The following is a 22545-nucleotide window of genomic DNA, read 5'->3' as shown; positions in this document are numbered from 1 at the left end:
ATGTTGCTGTTTTGTATGAGCTGTTCATATATTTTGGATATTTATGAGCTATTTATATATGTTGGATATTAATTTCTTATTGGTCATATCATTTTCATATTTTCTCCCATTCGGTGGCTCATCTTTTTGTTTGGTTGACAGTTTCCTTTGCTGTGCAAAAGCTTTTAAGTTTAATTAGACTTCACTTGCTTATTTTTTATTTCCTTTACTTTAGGAGACAGATCCAAAAAAATATTGCTGCTATTTATGTCAAAGAGTGTTCTGCCTATGTTTTTCCTCTAGGAGTTTTATAGTATCCCATCTTACATTTAGATCTTTAATCCATTTGGAGTTTGTTTTTGTACATGGTGTTAGAGAATGTTCTAATTTCATACTTTTACATGCAGCTGTCCAGTTTTCCCAGCACCACTTATTGAAGAGACTATCTTTTCTCCATTGTGTATTCTTGCCTCTTTTGTCGTAGATTAATTGACCATATGACCATAAGGGCATAGGTTTATTTCTGGGCTCTCTATCCTGTTCCATTGATCTATGTGTCTGTTTTTGTGCCAGTACCATACTGTTTTGATTACTGTAGCTTTGTAGTATAGTCTGAAGTCGGGGCGCATGATCCCTCTAGCTCTGTTCTTCCTTCTCAAAGTTGTTTTGGCTAATTGGGGTCTTTTGTGTTTCCATATAAATTTTGAAGTTATTTGTTCTAGTTCTGTGAAAAATACCATTGGTATTTTGTTAGCGACTGCATCAAATCTGTAGATTGCCTTGGGTAGTATGGTGATTTTAACAATATTCATTCTTTATACTAGCAACAAACAAACTATAAAATTTTTTTAAAAATTTATCTACAGTAGCATAAAAAATAAAAATATTTAAATAATTTAACAAAATATACGCAAAAACTCTACCCTTAAAACTTGTAAAATGTTGCTGAAATTTTTAAAAACTTAAATGCAGGGAGCTACTTCAGTCATTGACTGGAAGAGTCAAATTGCTAAAAAGTCATAGTTCATCAAATTGATTTGTAAAATTGATCAAAAGACAAAAAACTTGAGCATTAGACCTGTGTGACAATCTCAAACAGCCTTAATTGGAGTCCTGGAAGGAGAGAAAAGAGTTTGGCAGGTGAAATATTTAGAGACAAAGGTGATGAATCTTCCAAAATTGATGAAAACCCTCAACTTTAAGAATCAAGAATCTCATGTATCCAAGCATACAGCTGGAAGTTATTTCTCAGCCTTCCATGACTGTCCTGGCCAATGGACTGGATGGAATGTGTGCCACCTCCAGGCCTGGCCCCTGTCTAGTCTAGGGTAAGATATGCTATGATCACAACAAACCCAAAACCTCAGAGACTTTCCAGGAAATTTCTCCCCCACACACTGACTTAGTATCCCAGGATGCTTCAGTCTTATGGAGCCTCCAAATCAAAAAATCACGACTGGGGAGAGGGAGAATATGGAGGAGTATGCACTGGTTCGTAAATGTTTCCACCTGGAAATGACATCTGTCACTTTTCCATGGTTAAAGCTCTGATGTCACCTGACACCTACCTTCAAACAGACCAGGAAATACAGTCCTTCCATGTACCTAGAATGAGAGGAAAGGAAAAATTCTCGGTGCATGGCAGCCACATCTACCACATTTCCTAAAACACATCCTGTGTGAGCCTCTATGTTCAAAGACCCTGGATGGAGCAATGCTTTTTCCTGTCACTGACCTGCATTAGTCTGCGGTGCAAGCCAGAAAGGGATCTTTTCTTGGGTAGGCCTCTGAAATGCGGGTATTACAAAAGCTAGCATGCTCTAAGACCCTACTCAATTTACAACATAGTGAAACAGATGATAATTTTTTTTATAATAAATTTATTTATTTTATTTTTGGCTGTGTTGGGTCTTCATTGCTGTATGCGAGCTTTTTTCTAGTTGCGGCGAGCGGGGGCTACTCTTTGTTGCGGTGCGCAGGCTTCTCATTGCAGTGGCTTCTCTTGTTGTGGAGCACGGGCTCTACGCGCGAGGGCTTCAGTAGTTGTGGCACGTGGGCTCAGTAGTTGTGGCTCATGGGCCCTAGAGCACAGGCTCAGTAGTTGCGGCGCACAGGCTTAGCTGCTCCGCGGCATGTGGGATCTTCCCGGACCAGGGCTTGAACGCGTGTCCCCTGCATTGGCAGGCGGATTCTTAACCACTGCGCCACCAGGGAAGCCCAAGATGATAATTTTTAAGCACTTACTATGGGCCAGGCCCTTTGTGTGAATGGCTGGCCCTAATAGGCTCTTAACTAGTGTTCATTGTTATTACAATTTTGTCTTAGATGTGTATGTCTTTATTCAAATGGATTCTGTGCTCTAGACTGCAGGACCCTAAAGCACATTGCAAAGCAGTTGAGCATCTTGTCTTTTTCCCTAAAACACCTGCAAGTTTTCATACTTTTTGTGGGCAGCTGGGCTGGCAGTACAGATTTCTGAGATCAGAGACAGCATGGTGTAGAAGGAGCACTTGAACTAGGAGTCAAGATCAGTTTAGGTCAACACATGTTTATTGAGCACCTTTAGTATGTACCAGGCGCTAGAGAAAAAAGCGTGAGAGTGGATCCCTGCCCTCTAGGGGCTTACACTTCTGCGTGGATGGTGGACAGGTAAACAAATAAAGCATGATACGTGCAATAATAGTATCAACAACGAACAGAGGAGCCACAAGACCTGAGATCTAGCTCTGCCACTAGATGCGTGACCTTGGACGTGTTATTTAACCTCTCGGGGTCTCATGGATAGTGAGAATGGGGTCGATAATTTCTAATCCCTGAAATTCTAACATCTACAGTTCTCAAAACCCTGTGAGGTAGGCAGGGCAGGCACGATTTCTACTTTATGTTAGAGGTGAAGCCTGGGGTCGGGGAGGTTGAGCACAGCAGCCTGAGCTACACATCTGCTTGCTGGTAGAGCTGGCGCCAGACTAGACTCGGGCAGATCTTCTGAGTCAGGCCAAGTGTGTATCCACTCCAGGCTGAGACGTGGGATCTCTGATGGGCACGGCAGGAGGTTTTCTGGATGACCCCTGTTTGAATCTCATACTTGCTCCCGGTTTGGAGTTCTTTACGGACTAAGGAAAGAGCAGTTCCCTCCTCTACCCCCACCCCCTCCTGGTGTAAGTACACAGCAGACTGTGGGCATTTCTGAAAACCAGGTCGTCTTTCACAAACAGCACAGTGATACTAGCATAATTATCCTGGTGACCACAGGAATCTTCAGCCGCCAGCCCCAGTCACTGAGGGAAACCCTCCCCGGGCCTGGTTTCCACTCAGCCAGCTCCTCGCCCTCGCCAGCTGGGCTCTGTGTAGGTGCAGAATATGTTCTGGAGGCGAAGGCAGCTCTCCCTCACGGCCCGGGTGCTCCCTGTCACCTCCACTCAGCCCGCCCAGTATCTACACGCTTAGGGAATGTGAGCGAGCTAACTTAGCTGAAGCAAAACAAACTAAAGAGTGCATCTTGCCGGGCCTCTAAAATCATGCCACGCCCACCAAACCCAAAAAGACGAGCCTCTTATGATGGCCGGCCACTGCTGTCTCCCACCATGGCAAAGAGTTTCAGAGATGACATTTGGGGGCAATCTTATTGTCATATACAACAATTTTTTTTGAGCACATGCTATGTGTGCTACAAAGAGGCCAGTGACACATAATCCCTGCTCTCCAGGGGCTTATAATCAGATGCCAAGAGCGCTCAGATGACTTTAGAGATGAGTCACAGATGAAAACTTCCGACAGACTCCGGTGGTGTGAAAGGCTCAGTCTTAAGTGCTGGAGGTGTTGGGGTGAGGGAGTGGTCACTGAGGGCTGCTGCTGTCCTAGAAGGAGTCCCAGGGAGCTCGAGCTGGGCCTTGAAGGGAGAGAGGACGGAAGTCAGTATTTGCATTACCCCCTCCCTATGGGAAATTCACCTGAAAACCATACGACGACGATAAAAGTGCACAGGGAAAAAATCGCCTGTGGGCGCCCCACGTCCTCTCCCAAGGTGGCCCCTTCCACCCCTCCTCCCCTTCCGCCACCTCCTAGGCCTGTGATGTACAGCAGTAGAGCAAGTCCCTTAACTGCCCTGAGCCTGCTTCCTGATCTGTAAGGTTGTAGGAGGATCTACTAAGCAAACACTAGTGAAACCCACCAGCATGGCAACAAACGCTACCTCCCAGTGAGTCCTCCTGAAAAAAACCCCCGTCCCTCCATCTTCACAAAGGACGACTGAGGGTGACCTGGTGTGCGTGCTCCAGCCTCCTACCCACGTCCTGCCGGCTCCAGGGGCTGCGCCAAGGACAGGGCTGCCGTGCGGGTTCAAATTCACCCAGGGCACAGCCGCCCAGGCTCCCAGCCAAGCATCTTCTCAACTCCAGGGCAGTGGCCTCAGAAGCGAAAATCTTCCAAAGGGGCTGAGGAGTGGGGCTGGAGGAAGGGTGGTCCCTTGTGCCTGCCCCCAACACATCCTCCCACCCCCCACCGTGGGGGAGCCAGCTCGAGCTCCAAGCTCCAAGCTCCGAGCTCCGAAACCAGCAGAGCGTCCGGCCTCCGTGCTGCCACCTGTGGCCGCCGGCCCCAACTGCACCCGACTCCGCGGCCCCGCCCACCCAGCCTGGCTCCGCCCACGTGGGAGGTGCGCCTGCCTCGTTGGTTTATAACCTTTGGAAGAATTCTCAACATTTCTGAAGTTTGGCGTGCCTGTGTTTTGTTTTGGTCTTCTGTTTCCATTCTCGTAGGAGCCGATAAGAGAGCTCTTAAAGCACCCATGACCTTGGGTCAGAGTTCCTCTTAGCTTTACCGGATGTAGAATTGTTGTGCGGTCCCAGGGCAAGCCCAAGGCTAGAGAGCTCATCTGCCAGTGTGCCTTGAGGCAGCAGGCTGTGGATATTGAATGAGAACTAAGATCCCAGTGGCCCGGGTTCCTCGTTCCCTGCCCTCCCACACTGCTTCCTCCCCACCCACCTCGTGGCGCCCTTCTTCCCACCGGCACCCGCAGGACAGGATGAGAGCACAGCCCTACTTCTCCCCGTCCAGGACCAGTTTTGTCACCCGTGGCAGCATTACCTGCCTCAGGGTCTTTCTGAGAGAATTAAATGAGGCGCCACGTGGAAAGCAACGAGACCATCTTTGAGGGGAAGATACTGGTGAGAACTGGTGTGAGGGAGAGACGCCCTCCCACTTACCACCCCGACCCCTGACCAACCCAAGCAGCAGTAGCGGCAGCTGACCACTTTCTCAATCCCCAGCCCCTCAACACACTTCCCCACAGGGGCTGGGAAGGCGGTGGGCTCCTGCCCTCCCTCCACAGGCCACACCGAATTCCCTTAGCTTCTTTACTGCATGCTCAGGTTCCACGCTGGCTTCCCCATAAAGATAAAATAGGAAACCACAAAATACCCATATTTTACTAAGTACCTGGAAAGCTTTCAAGAAGGTCAACGAAACCAAGCTGACAGTTTTGTCTGAAAACTGACAGTAAAAGGACTGAGCGGAGCAGAGCAGGACCTGTTTCCCTGTGAGCCACTTTCTGAAGATGGGCCGGGACCCGGAGTCACACACGCGGCTCCCAGGCAGGCTGGCTGTATGTCACCCGGCCACAGCTTGCTCTGGGCTCCACGTGTGTGCGTTGGAGAGGGTGGCACTGGCAGCCCCCATAGGCCCAGGGGAACCACCAGCCTCCCCCCACCCCCGCCCCGTCCCCGCCTCCTCTCCAGGCAGACCAGGGGGGAACAGGAAGGGGCCCCAGCACCTGCACAGACTCTTAACCGGCCCAACGTGAATATCATCTCTTCTCCGTGGCTCATTCTCCTGCCTTCTTCACCCCATCTTCCCCTAAGGCAGAATAAGCCATCCCTCAACTGTGTTCCAGAATGTTCTGGTGCTTTCCAAGCTGTTTCCTCTGCTCCCTGTGTGCTCCTTGGGGGATAAAGCTGTCGCTCCCCATGCCTAGTGTGGTGTCTGGCACGAGGTAGGTGTGAATCAATGTTTCTCACGCTGAGTTTAATAGTAATGGAGGAACCAGATGGAGCGCACCCCTCGGACATCTAAGAATAACTCAGTGGCCTGGCAACATTAAATGGTGCCCTGAGGCCACACAGTGTGTTTCTGGCCTGGGTTCCTACACATGCCGCCTGCCACGCCGGTGCCTCTTGGTGGTGTCCCTCCAAGGACGGGCACTCAGAGACATGCCCCTCCCCCAAGCCATGATCCTGGAACAAATGGCAGCCGACTTCTCTGGACGCCAGTCATCTCTTTAGTCCATCAGTGACCAACACGGCAGCACCACGGACACAGCAGGGGCCTGCCTGAGACCCCGGGCGAGGCAAGGACGGTGGATGCTGGGCCCAGGTGAGGGGGGCTTCCCTTCCGGCCTCCCCAGCAGCCAGGAGAGAGATGCGTGGGGAGGGGGCCCGTCTGTGTGGACAGTGCCGCAGCCCGTCAGCCTCCAGAGGAGGGAGTGTTCCAGGGTAGGGCCAGGGAGGGACTTGATGGGTGACTAAGGGTGGACCTGAATTTAAGTGGGGGCCGTGTGCCCTCGTGGGCATGCGTGAGCGTGTCAGTGTGCATGTGTGGCTGGGGACAGGTGCCTGCCGTACTGCTGACTCATGGAATTTGACTGCTGAGCCACAGGACCTGCCTGGGGCCAAGGAGACCAGGGACCGAGACTCTGGGGCCTGGGAGAGCGCCCAGGGGCGGAAGGCACCCTCCTCACCGCTTCGCTTGGAGACGAGCCCGGGGCTGGCAGGTCTCGGAGGCTGGCTGCAGGGCCGCCTCTGGCCTCACCCACCTCATGTGTAGGCCATCTTGCTGCACACCCAGGGCCGGGTCATCAAACACTCCGTCGACACCAGCCTGGTGGGCTCCACGAAGACGCACTCCCCCGGGCCCGAGATGGGGAATCTGTGGCGGCGAGAGAAGAGACCAGGCACTCACGACCTGGCAGACGCGGCCCGTCACTGGGCAGCCCCGGAGGCCCTGTAACTCGTCCTTCCCTCGGGAGCGGCCTTCCGGGACAGTCGGCCCCCACAGACCCCGCTTGCGTGGCTCCCGTCGCCTCCAGAGAGTGCCTCACGGCTCCAGCCCCCGGTGATGCCCACGGATGTTTCCTGGACGCACCCTGCACTCCTCCATCCGGCTTTGCCATCCCGTCGGGCTCAGCTCACTCATCCCAGGAACCCGGGGCCCTGTCTAGGACCACCCTCCACCCACCCACCTTCCCCACAGCGCCCTGCCTGCACCTCCTGTATCTAGCACCGGGGGAGTTCTCCCTGCCTAAAATCATCCCTTTTGAATCTCAGCACTTCTTCTTCACCTCATTTGGTCACCCTGACCTGAGCCCCCTGCCAAGGCTGGAGCTGGGGTCTCAGAGGGCATCAGAAGGACCCCAAGAGGGAGTAGGGGGGCCAGGACCACCTCGATGTCAGAGAAGCGTGGCCCCAAGACCTGCTGGTTGCCAGGTAATCAGCGCTCTGGGGACCCCAGCCTCCAGGGCTCCCTGGGTTCCGGGAGCAGGAAGCTTCCAGAAGGGGAGAGGTGGGAGCAGCAAGGGCAAGACTTTCTCAGCAGCTCTAAGAACAGGTCTGGGATGAGGGCAGGACAAGGAAAGAGAAGGAAAAAAAAAAAAAAAAAAGAAAACAAAGAAGAGGCAGTGAGTGAGGACAAAGACAGGTGCAGGAGACGGGGAGAAGCCGGCACAGGGAAGGAGTTGTCACGGGCCGCAGTTCACGTCAGGTCAGCAGCTGTGCCCCCGCCCGGCTCCTCGGGCCTAGTCCTCCAGCCTTAGAGTCTACATCAGAAGCTGAGGCTCTTACACCCCTGTGTGTGCTGCTCTGCACCTCCCTAAGCCTAAACTGCCCCTACACCCATGACTGCTGCCACCGTCGCCCCACAAACAGTCCCTGGCTTTGCACACCCACCAACCCATCACACACTGCCCACCACACCACTTGGGCCACACAAATAATACCACCACTGCACACACCACCGACACCCTCCAGAGGTGTTTTCTCTAAGGGAACCCTCCTGGTGCCCAGGGTTCAGATCCCCTTTCTCCCACAGTGACAATGTTTAGGTGGCACGTGGCTGCCCAGAACAGAGGCCCCACCTCCCACCCTCCCTTGCAGTCAGGTGTGGCCGTGAAGCTAAGTTCTGGCCAACGCACAGGGATGTCCAGGGCACGTCCTCCCTTCCCCTGAGCCACACTGAGCCGTGCAGATGGACTGGGGAGCCACAAGATGGAAAGAGCCCGGGCCCTTTCCAGCAGCAGGAAGATCTGTTGCCTACGTGGAGCAGGGCCACCAAACCAGGCTGGACTTTACCAGGCAGAGAGTAGTAAAGCCATTATCATGACTGGGTCTCTGTCTCACACCCCTGACCCTAGAGGTGAGTGGCTCCAGCTAGCACAAAACCAGGTTCTTCAGGAGGTGCGGCTGGGAGGCTATGGCTTCCCCGGTCTAAGCTCGTTGGCCAGAAGATGAAGCCTCAGCTCACGTGTCCGGGTCAAACGGGTCCCCGTTGACCCAGTGGAATTCGTCCCCCACTCTGCGCAGACCAATCCAGGGCTCCCTCCTTGTGAACTTGAACATGAATTCCTGTACCAAGGAAAGAGGGAAACCTCAGAGTCAGGTGCGGTCTCCTGACTGCTCACACATCCCCAGACTAACCTCAGCTTGGAAGACTGGCTCCCAAGATGTGTAGACACGGAGAGGGTGACACCTCACTGCATCCCGAGAGTGAGGAGCTGGGGTTACAGACACCCTGCACTCACATGGAGCTGCCTGCAATGGCCTCCAAGGGACCCGGGCTCTGGGAGTGCACCACTGGGCCAGGAAGCCTGGAACAGGGTTTGTCTCCTAGCTCAGTGGGCCAGCATGCCTGCGTTCCTCATTTTCAGGAAGCCTGGAATTGCCTACTTGATGGATTATCTGGGACACGTCTCAAAGCTCAGGCTGGATGTCCTTCTACCCGCATATTCCTGGGCCTTTCTCTGCCTAAAGGAGCTATCAGACTGTGTATCAGAGACAAACAGAAGTGACTTTTAGATTTTCTGCTATTTTGGATTGCGTGAACTGTTGCCCTCAAAACCCAAAATGGCCAAGAGACCCACTAATGTTGTTTCTTTCACATTTCTATTGATATAACTGTTTGGGGTGTTAAATGAGAGATCAGGCCCTGATTTGGACTAGTAGAAGAAGCCAGCGCGATTTTTCATTTCACAAGTGTGGGTATAATTTGTAATGCTCACGCTTCAATACTGAGTCGAGCTCAGCAAACCAGCCTTGGGTGGACATAGTTGGCCTTGACAATAGCAGTGGAAACAAGAGCCCCTCGTGGGCCTGCTCAGACCCCATGGAGCCCACCTGCACCCCCCACCCCAGGCTGTTCTCTGGAAGCGGGTTACGGGGGACACCAGGTCCTTGGGGCATGGCTCTCCCCGAAGGTCCCCGCCCCACATACACGCACCAGCTCCTTCTGGCTCTGGACCACAGCCAGCGCGGCCCCGTGGCCGTGACAGTACTGCCTGCCCGTGTTCCAGTCTCTCGGTTCCTCAGAAAAGAAGTAGCATTTCCTTCCGTAGAGCAGCCAGTCCTCCGGGCAGGGCGCCTCGCACTTGATGCAGCCCTTGGAAGCTGCAGGGAAGAGGAGCGGCTCGGTATCCACCAGCACAGCGGGCCTCTGTCCGGCCCCCCGAGGATCCCACTCTGCTCCCTGCCACTCCCTCCACCTGCCTCCACTTTGGTGCCCATCAGCCACATGCCTCGGGGGAGCGCCTGTCACAGGGCCTGGCAGGTAAAAGGCTGGTGACTAAATGAGTAAGGAATTGGGGAGACCGGCAGGGACACCGCCCCGAGGGGAAGTGACAGCAGGTTAGGCCCCTGGGTTAAGCTCTCCTCTGTCTCCCCGAACTCCCCGAGGCGTGGAAACCGAGAAACTCGGACTTGGAAAGGACCTGGGGACCACGCGTCCTCTCTCTCCAGCCTGGGTGGGAACCATCGGCGGGCTCGATGGGCCTGCTCTCATTGGCCACACCCTCATCAGCTAACACTGCTGAACTGCTGGAAAGATCCTTTGCAATTCTGAGTCCCAACCTGCCTTCCCATGACCTGGAACCTGTGGGTCCAGGATCTGCCTCTGGAGTGACCCGGACAGACCTGGTCTGTCTTCCACCTCCTACTGCCTCCCCTCTTCCAGGATTGAACAGACACCGTCCCTTCCACAATCCCTTGCAGGGGGTGCCCTCCAGACCCTTCTCCATCCTGCCTGGCTCAGTACGGTGTGCCCACATCACCAGTAAAATGCTGCCACCAGAACAGGCTGGGACACGTCAGCTGTGGTCCACCACCCAGCAGCGATCACCGTACCCCTTCCAGCTGCTGTGGGCTTTCCAGTCTTCAGATAACTCCAATGAGAAGAATCTGTGGGTATGTGCCTATGTGCACTTTTCTGGGAAGGAGGCCCAGAACTTCCATGAGATTCTCTAAGACTCCTCGCCAAAAGGAATTCAGCCATACTCTTCAACTATTTTCCTATGATCTCTTTCTAAGCCAGGTCTCCCCTGTCCAGAACATGTGTAAATCACATTTAAATCCAAATGCAGGATCTTGTGTTTATTTCTTCCACAGTCATCTCATTCACATTGGCTCATTTGAGTTTCTGAAGATAAATTTTAATCTTGGTTTCTTTTTCATCTGTCATATTGAGCATCCCTCTTTGAATTGTTTCACCTGCAAATTCCATAAGCATATTTTTTTGTTTATTCTCATACAAGAGACTGTAGACCAGGACAGAGCCAAGAACAAGTCCATGGTACTCAAGCCCCCAAGGGAGCTACCACCACACCAACACCAATTAATTAATGGGCACCCTGGCATTCCTGCTCAATGAGCTACAGGCCCACTTAGACTTACTGGCCATGCTTTCCCACGAGGATCTCCAGGGACTCTGTTGTGTTTTACTGCAATCTCAATATGCTATGTTTACACATTGCCCTGTCCTCCCAACCTAGCAATAGAACAATTTGTAACAATCAGTCTAGGTGAATCCAAGCTGACCCCAGTGGTCACCACATTCTTTGCTAAGCACTCACAACTCCTTGCTTAGCCTGCATGCCCTACAAGTGAGGGTTTGGTAGGAATTGATGTTATCAGTGGATTTTCCTCCCATTTTGAGGTCTCAGGGCGCTTCTCAAAGATTAAAGACAGAGGTCCTGAAGTCACTTTGCAAACCCTTCAGAAGCCATGACGTACTTTGACTTGAATCCATTAAAAGCAGCAAATCCCAGGGTCATATAGCCTCACCTCCCTTACTTAGTAGCAGTTTCCTCTTTTGCAGTCCTCCTTCAACCCTTTCAGTCCTACCTGCCACTCCGTGTTTTTCAGGCCTCTCCCCCTTGGAATGCTCTGGTCCCTCTACCTCCTGCTCTCTAGGAAACTGTTCATTCTTCAGGGATTAGCACATGTGTCCCCCACCTCCGGGAAGCCCCCAGGCAGTAACACCTCTATCACTGGACAGGGAAGTTGATGTCATACATTTCAAAAGATCTCCAGCACTTAGCCCAGGGCCTAACACACAGCCGGGCTCAATAAATGTTTGTTGAGTGAGTGAATGAGATCTTTAAGGCCCTTAACCCCAAACCATCTCCTTCAAGAAGCATTATGTGACTACCACACACCAAGTTTGTTCCGCGTTCCCGAAGCATTTTTGTGATCGTACCTAAGTTAACATCTCCACTTCCGCTGCATGGCTTAGCAAAGAGGACGCGTACGGTCGATGTGTGAATGTACTATTTTAGGCTAAAATCTCATCTAGAACCAACTCTCTATTTCCTATTTACTTTGACCCCACAGAATTGGCGGTATGTCTGGAACCTTTCTTTACCTAATCAGACATGCTTTTGACAAGGTGTGTAGGAACTGAACCGCATAAATGCTCTGACATCCATGCTCACCCAATATGCTCATCACCACCAGGATGGCGAACAGAAGCACTGCGATGGCCCCCAGCAGGAGACGCGTGGTGGTGTCTGAGGAGAGAGAAAGGGGTTGATTACCTGGCACGTCCCCGCCACCCACCCCCACCTCCAGCCCCAAGTCCTGATAGTGAGAAACTCTGGGGCTGTGTTTGAACAAGCCCTCCAGGAGATTCTGATGCTGAAGTCTGAGGTGCCGTTCGAAAGCACGGGTCTGTCTGATTCTGCGATCCCCCTGCTTAAAAACCCTGCCTCCGGGGCTACGCACTTGAACTCCTTCTGTGGCTGTCGGAGCTTTCCAATCTTTCATCTCCTGCTGCTTCTCTACCTCATCCCTGGTTTCAGCCAGACGGACTCCTTGAAATACCCGAGTCCGTCAGAGGCAAAGAATATACAAATCAATTTTCACTGCAAAGTAAAGGAGCTGTTACAGTGGAGGATTGCTGGACTGAATGTCAATATTATGACATAGTATGAGTGTGTTTCATGTTTGGTAATTGCAATCATTGTTGCTTTTGTTGTGGTCATCCATGTACAATGCTTGGTGTCAGTCTATTTATCTCTTGTAAAAATAAAATACAGTGTGTGTGTGTGAAAAAAAAAAAAAAGAAATACCCGAGTCCGTCCTCACAGCCCTTCAGCTGGGTCTTTGCTCTCAAATTTCTCCTCCTCCACTGCAGTCTCTTGAAATCCTGCCCCACACCCTCCAATCTCTCCACGAAAGCTTTCCTGATCCTCTGCCTTCTCCCTTTTAAATTTATATTTATTGTTCTCACCTAAAATTTTAATTTGATGTTTAAGGAAAGAACCCTTTTAGACTTCAGACACAGGGTCTTTGAAAGTTTTTTTGTGATAAAATATACATAACATAAAAGTTACCATCTTAACCATTTTTAAGTGTGCAATTTGTGGCATTAATTATATTCACAATGTTGTGCGCTGTGAATTTGCAAAATTCCACTGTCTATTTGCAAAATGTTTTCATTACCCCAAACAGAAACTCTGTACCAATTAAGCATTAACGCCTCATTCCCACCTCCCTCCAGCCCCTGATAACCTCTAATCTACTCTCTGTTCTATAAATTCACCTATTCTAGGAACCTCATGTAAGTGGAATCATGCAATATCTGTCCTTTTGGGTCTGACTTCTTTCACTTAACATAATGTTTTCAAGGTTCATCCATGTTGTAGCACATACCAGAATTTCATTCCTTTTTATGGCTGAATAATATTCCATTGTATAATTATATACATTTTGTTTATCCATCCATCCATTGATGGATACTTGGGCTGTTTCCATCTTTTGGTTATTATGAATAATGCTGCTATGAACATTGGCAAATATCTGTTTGAGTCCCTGTTTTCAATTCTTTTGGGTATATGCCTAGGAGTGGAATTGCTGGATCATATAGTAATTCTACATTTAACTGCTTGAGGAACCACCAAACTGTTTTCCACTGCTACTGCACCATTTTGCATCCTACCAGCAATGCCAACGCACAAGTGTTCTAATTTCTCCATCTCTTCACCAACACTTGTTAGTTTCCATTTTTGTTTGTTATAGCCATCCTAGTAGGTGAGTACTCCCTTTTTATTTTTAACCATTTTTAAAACCTTTTAAAAGTTATATATGTGCATAGATGAAAGAAGTGTCTCCACAGCCCAGTGCTGGGCTGTCCACCATTACTCACCCATGATGAGCTAGGTACCAAAATCGAGAGGAAGTATCTAGAAACTTTTACAGCAATTCAGCATTGCTGTGACATCCAAGTGCCTGATACTGTTTCTAGTAATTTGTCTGTATTGTACTTCACAACAAATTGGGAAAAGAAACCTGGTCCTTTATCAAGGATCTGAAAAGCAACAGATCTGAAGTCAAGAAATTCTACCAGGCTTCACTACACAAACTAACAACCAAACAGAACATTGCCCCTTCCACAGAGGCAACTATTTCCAACCCTTTTAGCTACTTCTTTTGGTATTTACCTCCAAATCTCTAAAAGCTTTGCGTATGTCAATACTTTTTGACTTTTCTATTTAAGACACTACTTATTGACTTCCCACAATAATGAGGAAGATTTAATTCTCTGCATTACTATCCCCACCCTGACCACTCACACACTACCTGCTCTCTCAACATCATAGTTTGGGTTAGACTGATAATTAGGTGTTCTTTTTGTATGGCAATGTAAATGCTACTCCCAGGAAAGCTATGCAGTGTATTATGATCTTTATTTCTACACAACTTCTTGTTTCCCTGTAATTAATCATTTTCCTTTGCTTACACTTCTGTGTGCTCATCATTATTTCAACTTCAAAACTCCTTTAAGCTGATGAGGCAAAATCAGAAATTCTACTTCACCTTTGACTTAGTCTGCACAGGCTGCTCTAACAAAAACCATAGACTGGGTGCTGAAACAACAGACACTTCTCTCTCACAATTCTGGGGGCAAGGAAGTCCAAGATCAAGGTACCAGCGGATTCCATTCTTGGTGAGGGCCCTCAGGATGGGATTAGTGCCCTTATTAGAAAAGGAAGAGCCACCAGAGAGGAGAGAGGAAGCTCTCCTATCCACTGTCTCTTTGCCTTTGCTATTTCCTGAAGATTTTTTTCAACTTTATCTTCCCGCTCGCTACTGAATCTTTTATTTCTACAATTATTTTTAACTGCTAAGGTTTTTTTGGGTTTGTTGCTGCTGTTCCCTGAATACTCCCTCTTAAAGCGTCCTGTTCTTATTTTAATGATGCAAAATTTTCTCTTATCTCTCTGAGGATATTACTGATAGTTTTTTAGGTTTTTTTTGGGGGGGGGGGGAGAGGTGGGCAGAAAGTTTAATCTGTATAATCTCTGTTTTCTCCAAACTGCTTTTTTTTTTCCTGTTCATTTGTTTTGATCTCTAGCTTCCATGTCAGAGACTTTCCTCAGATGTCTGGAGATCCTTGGTTATTTGTTCATGATTAAGGCAGGAGGAATAAGACTTCACTGGCACCTCTGAGACAGGAAGAGGGGCTTATTAACTGCGAGGGTCGTGGCAGAGTGACAGGCTGGTCCTCAAGGCTGTTTGATGACCTCCTTGGGTTTTTCCTCTTGGGTCAGTGTCCCTGGAGACTGCTCTTCTGTTTTGCCTCCTGGAGGGTGTAGGCTTGGCTGGGAAAAGAGGCTAGGAGGCCATCCTGAGCCCTCAATACATAAATGTCGCCTTAACTGCTTGCTCTCAAATGTGTTGGTGTCCGGAGGCCCTCTCTCCCCAAGGCAGAGGGCTGGGGATGGGCTCACAGAGTGGGGAGAGGACTTGGGGATCTGAAGTCTTCCTAACAAGTGTTCACCCAGCCCTCCTGATTTCAGCTCCCTCTTCACTCACGGCCGTGCTGACTGGTGCCCCGGTCTCTGCGCTGTGGGGTTCCTGTTTGTGACTCAGGTTGCTCCTCTGCTTCCTGAACTTTCACAGGCCAGTGGATTCAGTGTCAGTTACACCATCATTGATCCCTATGTGTGTGTTTGTTTGTTTAATTAATTAATTAATTTTTGGCTGCGTTGGGTCTTCGTTGCTGCGCGCGGGCTTTCTCTAGTTGCAGCGAGCGGGGGCTACTCTTCATTGCGGTGCACGGGCTTCTCATTGAGGTGGCTTCTCTTGTTGCGGAGCACGGGCTCTAGGCGCGTGGGCTTCAGCAGTTGTGGCACGCGGGCTTCAGTAGTTGTGGTTCGCGGGCTCTAGAGCACAGGCTCAGTAGTTGTGGCGCACAGGCTTAGTTGCTCCGCGGCATGTGGGATCTTCCCGGATCAGGGCTCGAACCTGTGTCCCCTGCATTGGCAGGTGGATTCTTAACCACTGCGCCACCAGGGAAGCCCCTCGTTGCTATTGTTTTGTCTCCTGTTCTTGTTATCCTTGTGACCTTTTAAAAATCCCTTTACTGTTGTATTAATGAGCTTTGGAAGGGAAAGAAAATTAACGCATATATTCAGTCTGCCATCTTTACTTGCAAGTCCAACATCCGGGAGTCCTTCCTATGAGCACAGTCTATACTGGCAAATGACCAGGAGTCCAGAGGTGGGCGGCTTCTGGCATGGTAAGAACAGAGGCTCACGCGTGCCCTCAAGGGCTGGGCTCCTTCTGTATCTGCTCTGCTGTCCTCAGGGGCAGCTTGTTGTAAGACTAATCCTCTTGAGCTGCGTATGAATCCTGCCTTTCCCTTCTTTATTTTTTTTTATTTTTTATTTATTTATTTTTTTGGCTGCACTGGGTCTTTGTTGCAGCTCACGCGGGCTTAGTTGCGGTATGTGGGATCTTAGTTCCCCGACCAGGGACCGAACCCAGGCCCCCTGCATTGGGAGTGCAGAGTCTTAACCACTGGACCACCAGAGAAGTCCCTCCTTTCCCTTCTTTAAATGCCTCTCAATCCTCTTCTATAACCCTGGCACTGCAATGAGAGCCTAGCATCATAAGCCACTTCACGTGGGTTCAGATCCCAGCTGTCCCACTTTTTAGTGGCAAAGCTACTTAGCTTCTATTTTATTTCATTTTCCTCGTCTTTCAAATGAAGTCATAATAGTGTCTCCCTCTTAGAATTTTCTGAGAATTCAACATATAGGGCTTAGAGCAGTGCCTGGCATGGTAAGCTGTCCTTCAGTGTTAGCAATTACCATCATGATGATTGTCGGCCCATGGGCTCCTTTAGGGTAAGGGCTGTGCTTTACTCACGTTTGGGTTCCCTATAACAGGGCTCGGTCATTGCCTTGCATGTTACAGAGCACCCACTGATACTAAAAAACACAAAGGGAATCTAGCTGCCCTGAATGACAATGCCCTTGGCCATGCGGATATACACCTGCTCTCAGGGAAAGGAGAGTCTGTGCCTGTGTCTCCAGCATCACCAGAACTGAGGACTCTCTTCATCCTTTCATGGGGATAACTGCTCTGGATGCGGCACTGTGGACAGAGAGGGTGCGCTACAGAGTCTGACTCCTTGTTCACTCTTGAGGACAGCTGTGGGGCTGCACAAGCCAAAACAATGTTGCATTCGTTTCCTAGGTTGACGTAACAAAGCACCACAAAGCAGGTGGCTTAGAACACCAGAAGTGTGTTGTCTCACAGTTCCGGAGGCTAGAAGTCCACAAGCAAGTTGTCAGCAGGGCCGTGCTCCCTCTGAGACCTGTAGGGAAGTCCTTCCTTGCTTTGTCCTCGTTTATGCTGGTTGGCTGGTTGCAGCTGCGTCACTGCAGCCTCTGCCTTCTTCGTCACATCCTTCTCCCTGTGTGTCTCTTTGTCTTCACGTGACCACCTCTTATAAGGACACCAGTCATACTGGGTGAGGAGCCCACCTTGCTCCAGTATGCCCCCATCTGAACTAATTACAACTGCAATGACCATACTTCCAAATAAGGGCAGATTCTGAGGTACTGGGGAGTTAGGACTTCAACATATCTCTTTGGGGGGGATACAATTCAAGCCATAACAAATGTCTAACTCAGCAATCCTTCCTTCTATGCAATGGCCCTATTAGATGGAGTTTGAGGGTGCAGTTTATTTATGTTATAAATGTATATGACTTAGCCTAATGTTAGAAGGAACAACTGAAAAAAAACTGGCTCCCAAGCCCAGACAAATCTCCCAACACCCGCATATCCACAGCGCAAAAGAGAATCATAGCTGACGTTTCTAAGTTGCCAGGGCCACAGCCTGGAAAGCATACTCTTGACTGTCACAAACTATCAAATGTAGAGTTTGGTAATTTTTAAATTTTTAAGAGGCTTTGCTAAATGCATGTGTGTGGTTTTGAGCAGGAAGTTGTGGGTTTATGTCTTATCAAGAAACTTTCAACATTAAAAATTCAGAATTGGTGAGCACTGGAAAATCTATAGCCTGAGATTTGCAGAATCACTCTGTCCCCACTCCTGTACCCCCAGGCTGCTTTTCCTCACCCTCCCTACCCCAATGCCAGAAACATTCCCATCTCCAGTCACCTCCAGTCTTTCCAGAACCCAGGCGGGAGCTCTGGATCACTTTTCCAGCCTGTCCCCCAAGGCTGAGGATGGAAGGAAAGGTTAATATCCACAGGGAGAGGACTCAATCAGGAGAATTTCTGTTTGGCTTCCTATTTATAAAGCTAACTGTTCATCGAAGGAAAGTCTTAAAGACCTGGGCTCTAATCCCAGCTTCCGATTTAAGATGTTTTCCACGTCACTTAACCTGTGAAGAGGAAAAAGCATCTGCTGGAGGTGGCAGGGTTGTCTGAGGAGCTCAGGGACGAGAGCTACATGCGTCAGAAGCACAATTTGATTCTCTCCAATTAGCCTCACCAAGCCGCATGTTGGTCAGCTCAGGACAGAGTAAGAGGTTTCACATCAGAGGGCCTCGTGGCAAACCCGATGGGATTTCACATGTGAGAGAGCAACGTGCATCCTTGGGCAAGATACTTAGCCTCTCCGAGTCTCAGTTTGCTCATATATAAAATAGGTACAACACCCACCAAGCCCCTGCAAGGGCAGATGTGAGGGTTAAACAAGACAGCTATTGAGAAAGCCCCAGCACGGGGCTGGCACTTTGTAGGTGCTTGATAAATATTCGGTACGTGGTAATAAAGGAGCACAGGCCCCCTGAGGGTTCAGCTTGGTCAAATCAAGAAGTCTCAAGACAGATGCTTGGCTAAGCAAGGGCTGCAAAACCCCTTGGCCACCAGGCCTGGCAGAGCCCTCATCCCATCACAGGTGTTTCTCAGGGTCTGCAGACTGGGCCCATTATGAGGACTTCCGTTTGGGGTGGGGAGTGGACTCAAAGTAGGCAGACGAGCAGTCAAAGGATTTCAGCTGAGCAGTTGGTCACACACTTTCCCTGGGTTCCCTCATCAGGGATGCCGGGCTCTAGGGACTGGGGAAAGGGATCACCTGCACACAGCCTACACCCCAGCACCTTGGTCCGTGTAGCCCCGAGAGGCAGAATCCTCATCTTGCTTAGCAGATGAAGAAACTGAGGCTCAGACAAGTTTGAAAACCTGCCAGCCCGCTGGCAGTGGAAGGATCTGGCTCAGGCTTACCCAACTCCAGAATCCGTGCTCTTTGCGCTGCAGCAGGCTGCCTCAGCCCCTGTCCTGTGATTTCTGCAAGGGCAGGGATGTTCCCAGTGCCTAGAGCTGCGCTGGAACAGTGGGGCCTCCAGGAGTGTTTGTGGGAGGTGAGGAAGAGTGAGTGAATGTGGGGGGGATCAGCACACGGCAGGACCTTGGAGAGCACCGTCGTGGTCCGAGAGCTCCCCTCTCCCCGCAGGAGACGTGGAGCCCAGGGAACACCCAGGAGATGCTCAGGGGACCAGTGGAGGGGAGGCCCCTGGCAGGGACACAGACTCCACAGCCTAAAACTCCTGTGGGAAAAGGCCCACAGGCTCCAGATGCTGAGTCCCCAAGGTCCACAGGCACCAGGGTGGGGCTGCTCCTGGTGGACCGTGGGAACGAGGGCAGGGGCCAGAGGTGCCACGAGACACAGAGCCAGGCCAGGCAGGGAGCCATGCCCAGACAGGCGAGACGAGGCTGGGCCACAGGTGGGCACTGAGCACAGAGTGGGCTAGACTCCACAGGGCCTGGAAGAGCCAGTGTCCTGAGAGACCCCCTGGGCCATTTCCTGCCGGGTGTGCGGCTTCTTTTTCAGCCTAACTTGCAGGTGGTCGGCCTAGCCGTGGTTGGGAGTAGGAAGCAGAAGGGGCCAAGGTCAGGAGGGGGGTAGGATGGGAGCTAGCCAGCCGGGGGCACTGAAAGAGGCCGCACCACCCCTGAAACGGCTCCTAAGCACTGGGGGTTAGAATGAGGTTAGGGCAGCCCCTGGAGAAATGCTTATGAATGAATGAGTGGAGAAATACAGGCAAGAGGAGTGAGCAACTTCAAGAATAACTTGGGCAGGAGGGAAGCAGGGGGTCACAGGCAAATCTAACAGTGAGCCCGAAGATGCATGACAAAGAGAGGGTTTGTCCACCTTTATTCAGCTCAGCTCTCCTCAGCCCGAAGGTCCTCTGCAATGGCTCTCCTACACTGAGTTCCAACATCTTTGCCTCCTTTGTCCCAAATCACCATCCAGGTGTCCAGCTTTCCCCTCAGAGTCTGCACAGCCCCTCCTCAGGCCATCCGTGTCCCCTGGCCTACCAGCCTTTGGGTCAAATGCCGACAGAACTGTCCCCACGTCTCCCTCCTTGGCCAGGCACCTGCCCTGGCTGGCGCTGGTTATGTCCCTCCCCTGACCACGGCCCCGCCTTCCTCACTGACCTGGCCTTGGTCTGACCCCTCTGGGCCACCACCACTTTTCCAAGGGCCACCCACTGTCTCATTCTATGCTTCAAATCTCTCAACAGCCGCTTCAGACAAAGTCCAAACACTTTGGCAAGGCCTGGCTGGCCATTCACGGTCTGGGCCCTCCAGACTCCTCTCTTCTCACCGCGCCCCACCCCGATCCTGGTATTCTGGAGGTCAGTTCCCCACAAAGGACAGGCGAGTTCTCGCCACTTGATCCCTGAACATGTCACTCCTCGAGCCTGGTGCACCCATCTTTCTCTTTCCACACCTCCTAAGAGGTCACCTACTCCAGGAAGCCCTCCTTTTCTGACACTCCTTCCCTAATGGTTGGGTGATCCAGGTCCTGGGCTTCTCTAGTTGATGCTGTCGAGGCAGGTCCTCAGCCTTTGGACTCCGGGTGTCCAGAATACTGAGAAACATCCAGAGAACCAGCCCTCTGGCCAGCTCCAGCACCTCCCACACCACACAAGTGGCCACACAAGTTCACTGAAAGAACTCATGAACTTGATTAAAATCTGTCTTCCACTTTGTTGACCGCCCCCTTGGCCAGTCAGGGGTCAGGCCGTGAGCCCCTCTGACTGGAAGAGGTAGGTGGGACCCCCGACTTGCAAGGAAGGCCCTCTGGCCGATTCTCCCTCCTGGCACCACCAGCGCCCCATCCCCCAACCCCCTTCTCACGGGGCATTAGCACTGTGTCGGGGTCCCCAGCTTTTGTCACTTTGCCCAAAGTACTTTCACTGCTAGAGAGTCAAGCCACTCTCTCAATATGCCAATCGGGTGAGTGCCGGACGGTAACTGTCCCCCTTCACTCATAAGGAAACAGGCTCAGAGAATGAAACCTGCTCCCAAGGTCAAAGAGGGAGTTAGCTGCAGACACAGGGTCAAGGCTGTACTATAGGTGGTCCCCAGTTACCTGTTCCCCACCGCCCCACAATGTGGCATCTGATGCCCTGGCAATCCTCCGGCTTCCAGAGTCGCGCTCCCCGCTCTCCCCACCGGCAGACCGGCCAAGGTGACTCTGTCCCGCCTCCCGGGTCCCGGGGCCGGGGGATGGAGGGCCGCTAGGCGCTTACCCTCTAAGGCCGCTTTCCAGCTGGTGCTGCCCTCGTAGCCCGACCCCGATCGCCGCAGCAGCCCCTCGGGACCGCGGCCCTCCGCTTCGGCGGGCGAGCGCAGCCTGGGCGCGGCGGGGGCGGCCGCGGGACGGACGGCGGGGGGCGGCGGCGGCCGGGCCCGCGCGGGGGGCTCCCGGGCCGGCTCCATGCCTGGCGCTCCGCCGCGCCGCGCCCGCGCTCCTGTGCCGAGGTGCGGGGCCCGGCCCGACGCGCACTCGGCGCTCCGCGCGCCCTGCGGGCCCCCCAGGCCGGCCTCGGGTGGGCGAGGGTCGGGGCTGGCGCAGGCCGAGGCTGAGCCCGGCTCCCCGCGCCGGACCCGCTGCGCCCGGCGGCCGCCACCGCCTGGGTCCCCGCGCGCCGCGCCTGCCCCGCCGAGCCGCAGCCTCCGCGCAGAGCCGGGGCGCGGGAGGAGGAGCGCGGGGAGGTGCGGCGGGGCGGGGGCAGGGAGGGAGGAGGCTCCGGGCGCGCGGGGACCCACAGCCCCGCCCCCCGGCCTCCCGCCCCCTCGGCAGGAGTCCAGATGCTGCGGAGCCGGGAGCGCGGATCCTGGAGCCGGGAGCCCTGGCTTCCAATCCAGGTCCACCTGCCAGCCTCCTGCTTGTCCTCTGTTAAAACGGGAATCAAGTTCACGCGGCTCAAGGAAGATGAGGGGCTTTCCTCCGGGCTACCCTGGAGCCAGAGCAGAAGGGTGAGGGCTGTGTCTTCGGCGCCTACTCTTGGCCTATGAAAGAAACGACAGAATCGGCGGGCACGAGAGAGCAAAGTGCCGATGGGACGCAAGGAGCAACATTTCAGATTCAGTTAACATTGGTGGAGCATCTAGTAAGTGCCAGGGGGATTTACACACATGAACTGACAGCACCCCCAGTTTAGGATGAGGGCTGGAATTAGGTCAAGGGCATTGCTGAGGGCGGCACCACACAAGCGCACGGTTGGCTGGTTTTCTGACTCCCAGGCCAGGGCTCCCTCGATGGTCTTCACTCGGGCACTCTTTCCGTGGCTGACCCCGAGCCACCTCAGGCTCCACGCCCAGGCCTGCATTTCCTTCTCCAGTCCCAATCCCACGTCTGCTTCCTCTCTCAGCCCATGATTCCTCATCCCCAACCTTCCTGCTCTCTCCGCCACCACCAGATCCAATCAGGTACCGAGTCCTGTGAATTCTCCCTTTCAGAGGCTCCCTTGTCACAGC

General features: G+C 52.0%; 1 protein-coding gene across 2 annotated transcripts; it reads right to left on the bottom strand.

Moving 5' to 3' along the window:
• Positions 1–3413: 3413 nt before the first annotated feature.
• On the bottom strand, positions 3414–21504 carry CLEC2L (C-type lectin domain family 2 member L). 2 transcript variants are annotated; one of them, XM_068550121.1, is made up of 6 exons: positions 21315–21504; positions 11948–12022; positions 9463–9629; positions 8491–8591; positions 6788–6900; positions 3414–3868 (listed from the first exon to the last, which is right to left on the bottom strand). In XM_068550121.1, exons 1-5 carry the CDS (start codon positions 21502–21504, stop codon positions 6789–6791), a joined length of 645 nt encoding a protein of 214 aa, XP_068406222.1. In that variant the 3' UTR covers positions 3414–3868; position 6788. The 2 variants fall into 2 exon arrangements, with proteins under 2 accessions (XP_068406222.1, XP_068406223.1); XM_068550122.1 differs by lacking the exon at positions 3414–3868 and adding an exon at positions 5793–5832.
• Between the last annotated feature and the right edge of the window lie 1041 nt (positions 21505–22545).

This window comes from Eschrichtius robustus, chromosome 8 (assembly GCF_028021215.1).
Source record: "Eschrichtius robustus isolate mEscRob2 chromosome 8, mEscRob2.pri, whole genome shotgun sequence".
NCBI lineage: Eukaryota > Metazoa > Chordata > Mammalia > Artiodactyla > Eschrichtiidae > Eschrichtius > Eschrichtius robustus.
Note: the sequence above shows the minus strand (reverse complement) of the source record. Positions and strands in the feature narration are given on the sequence as shown.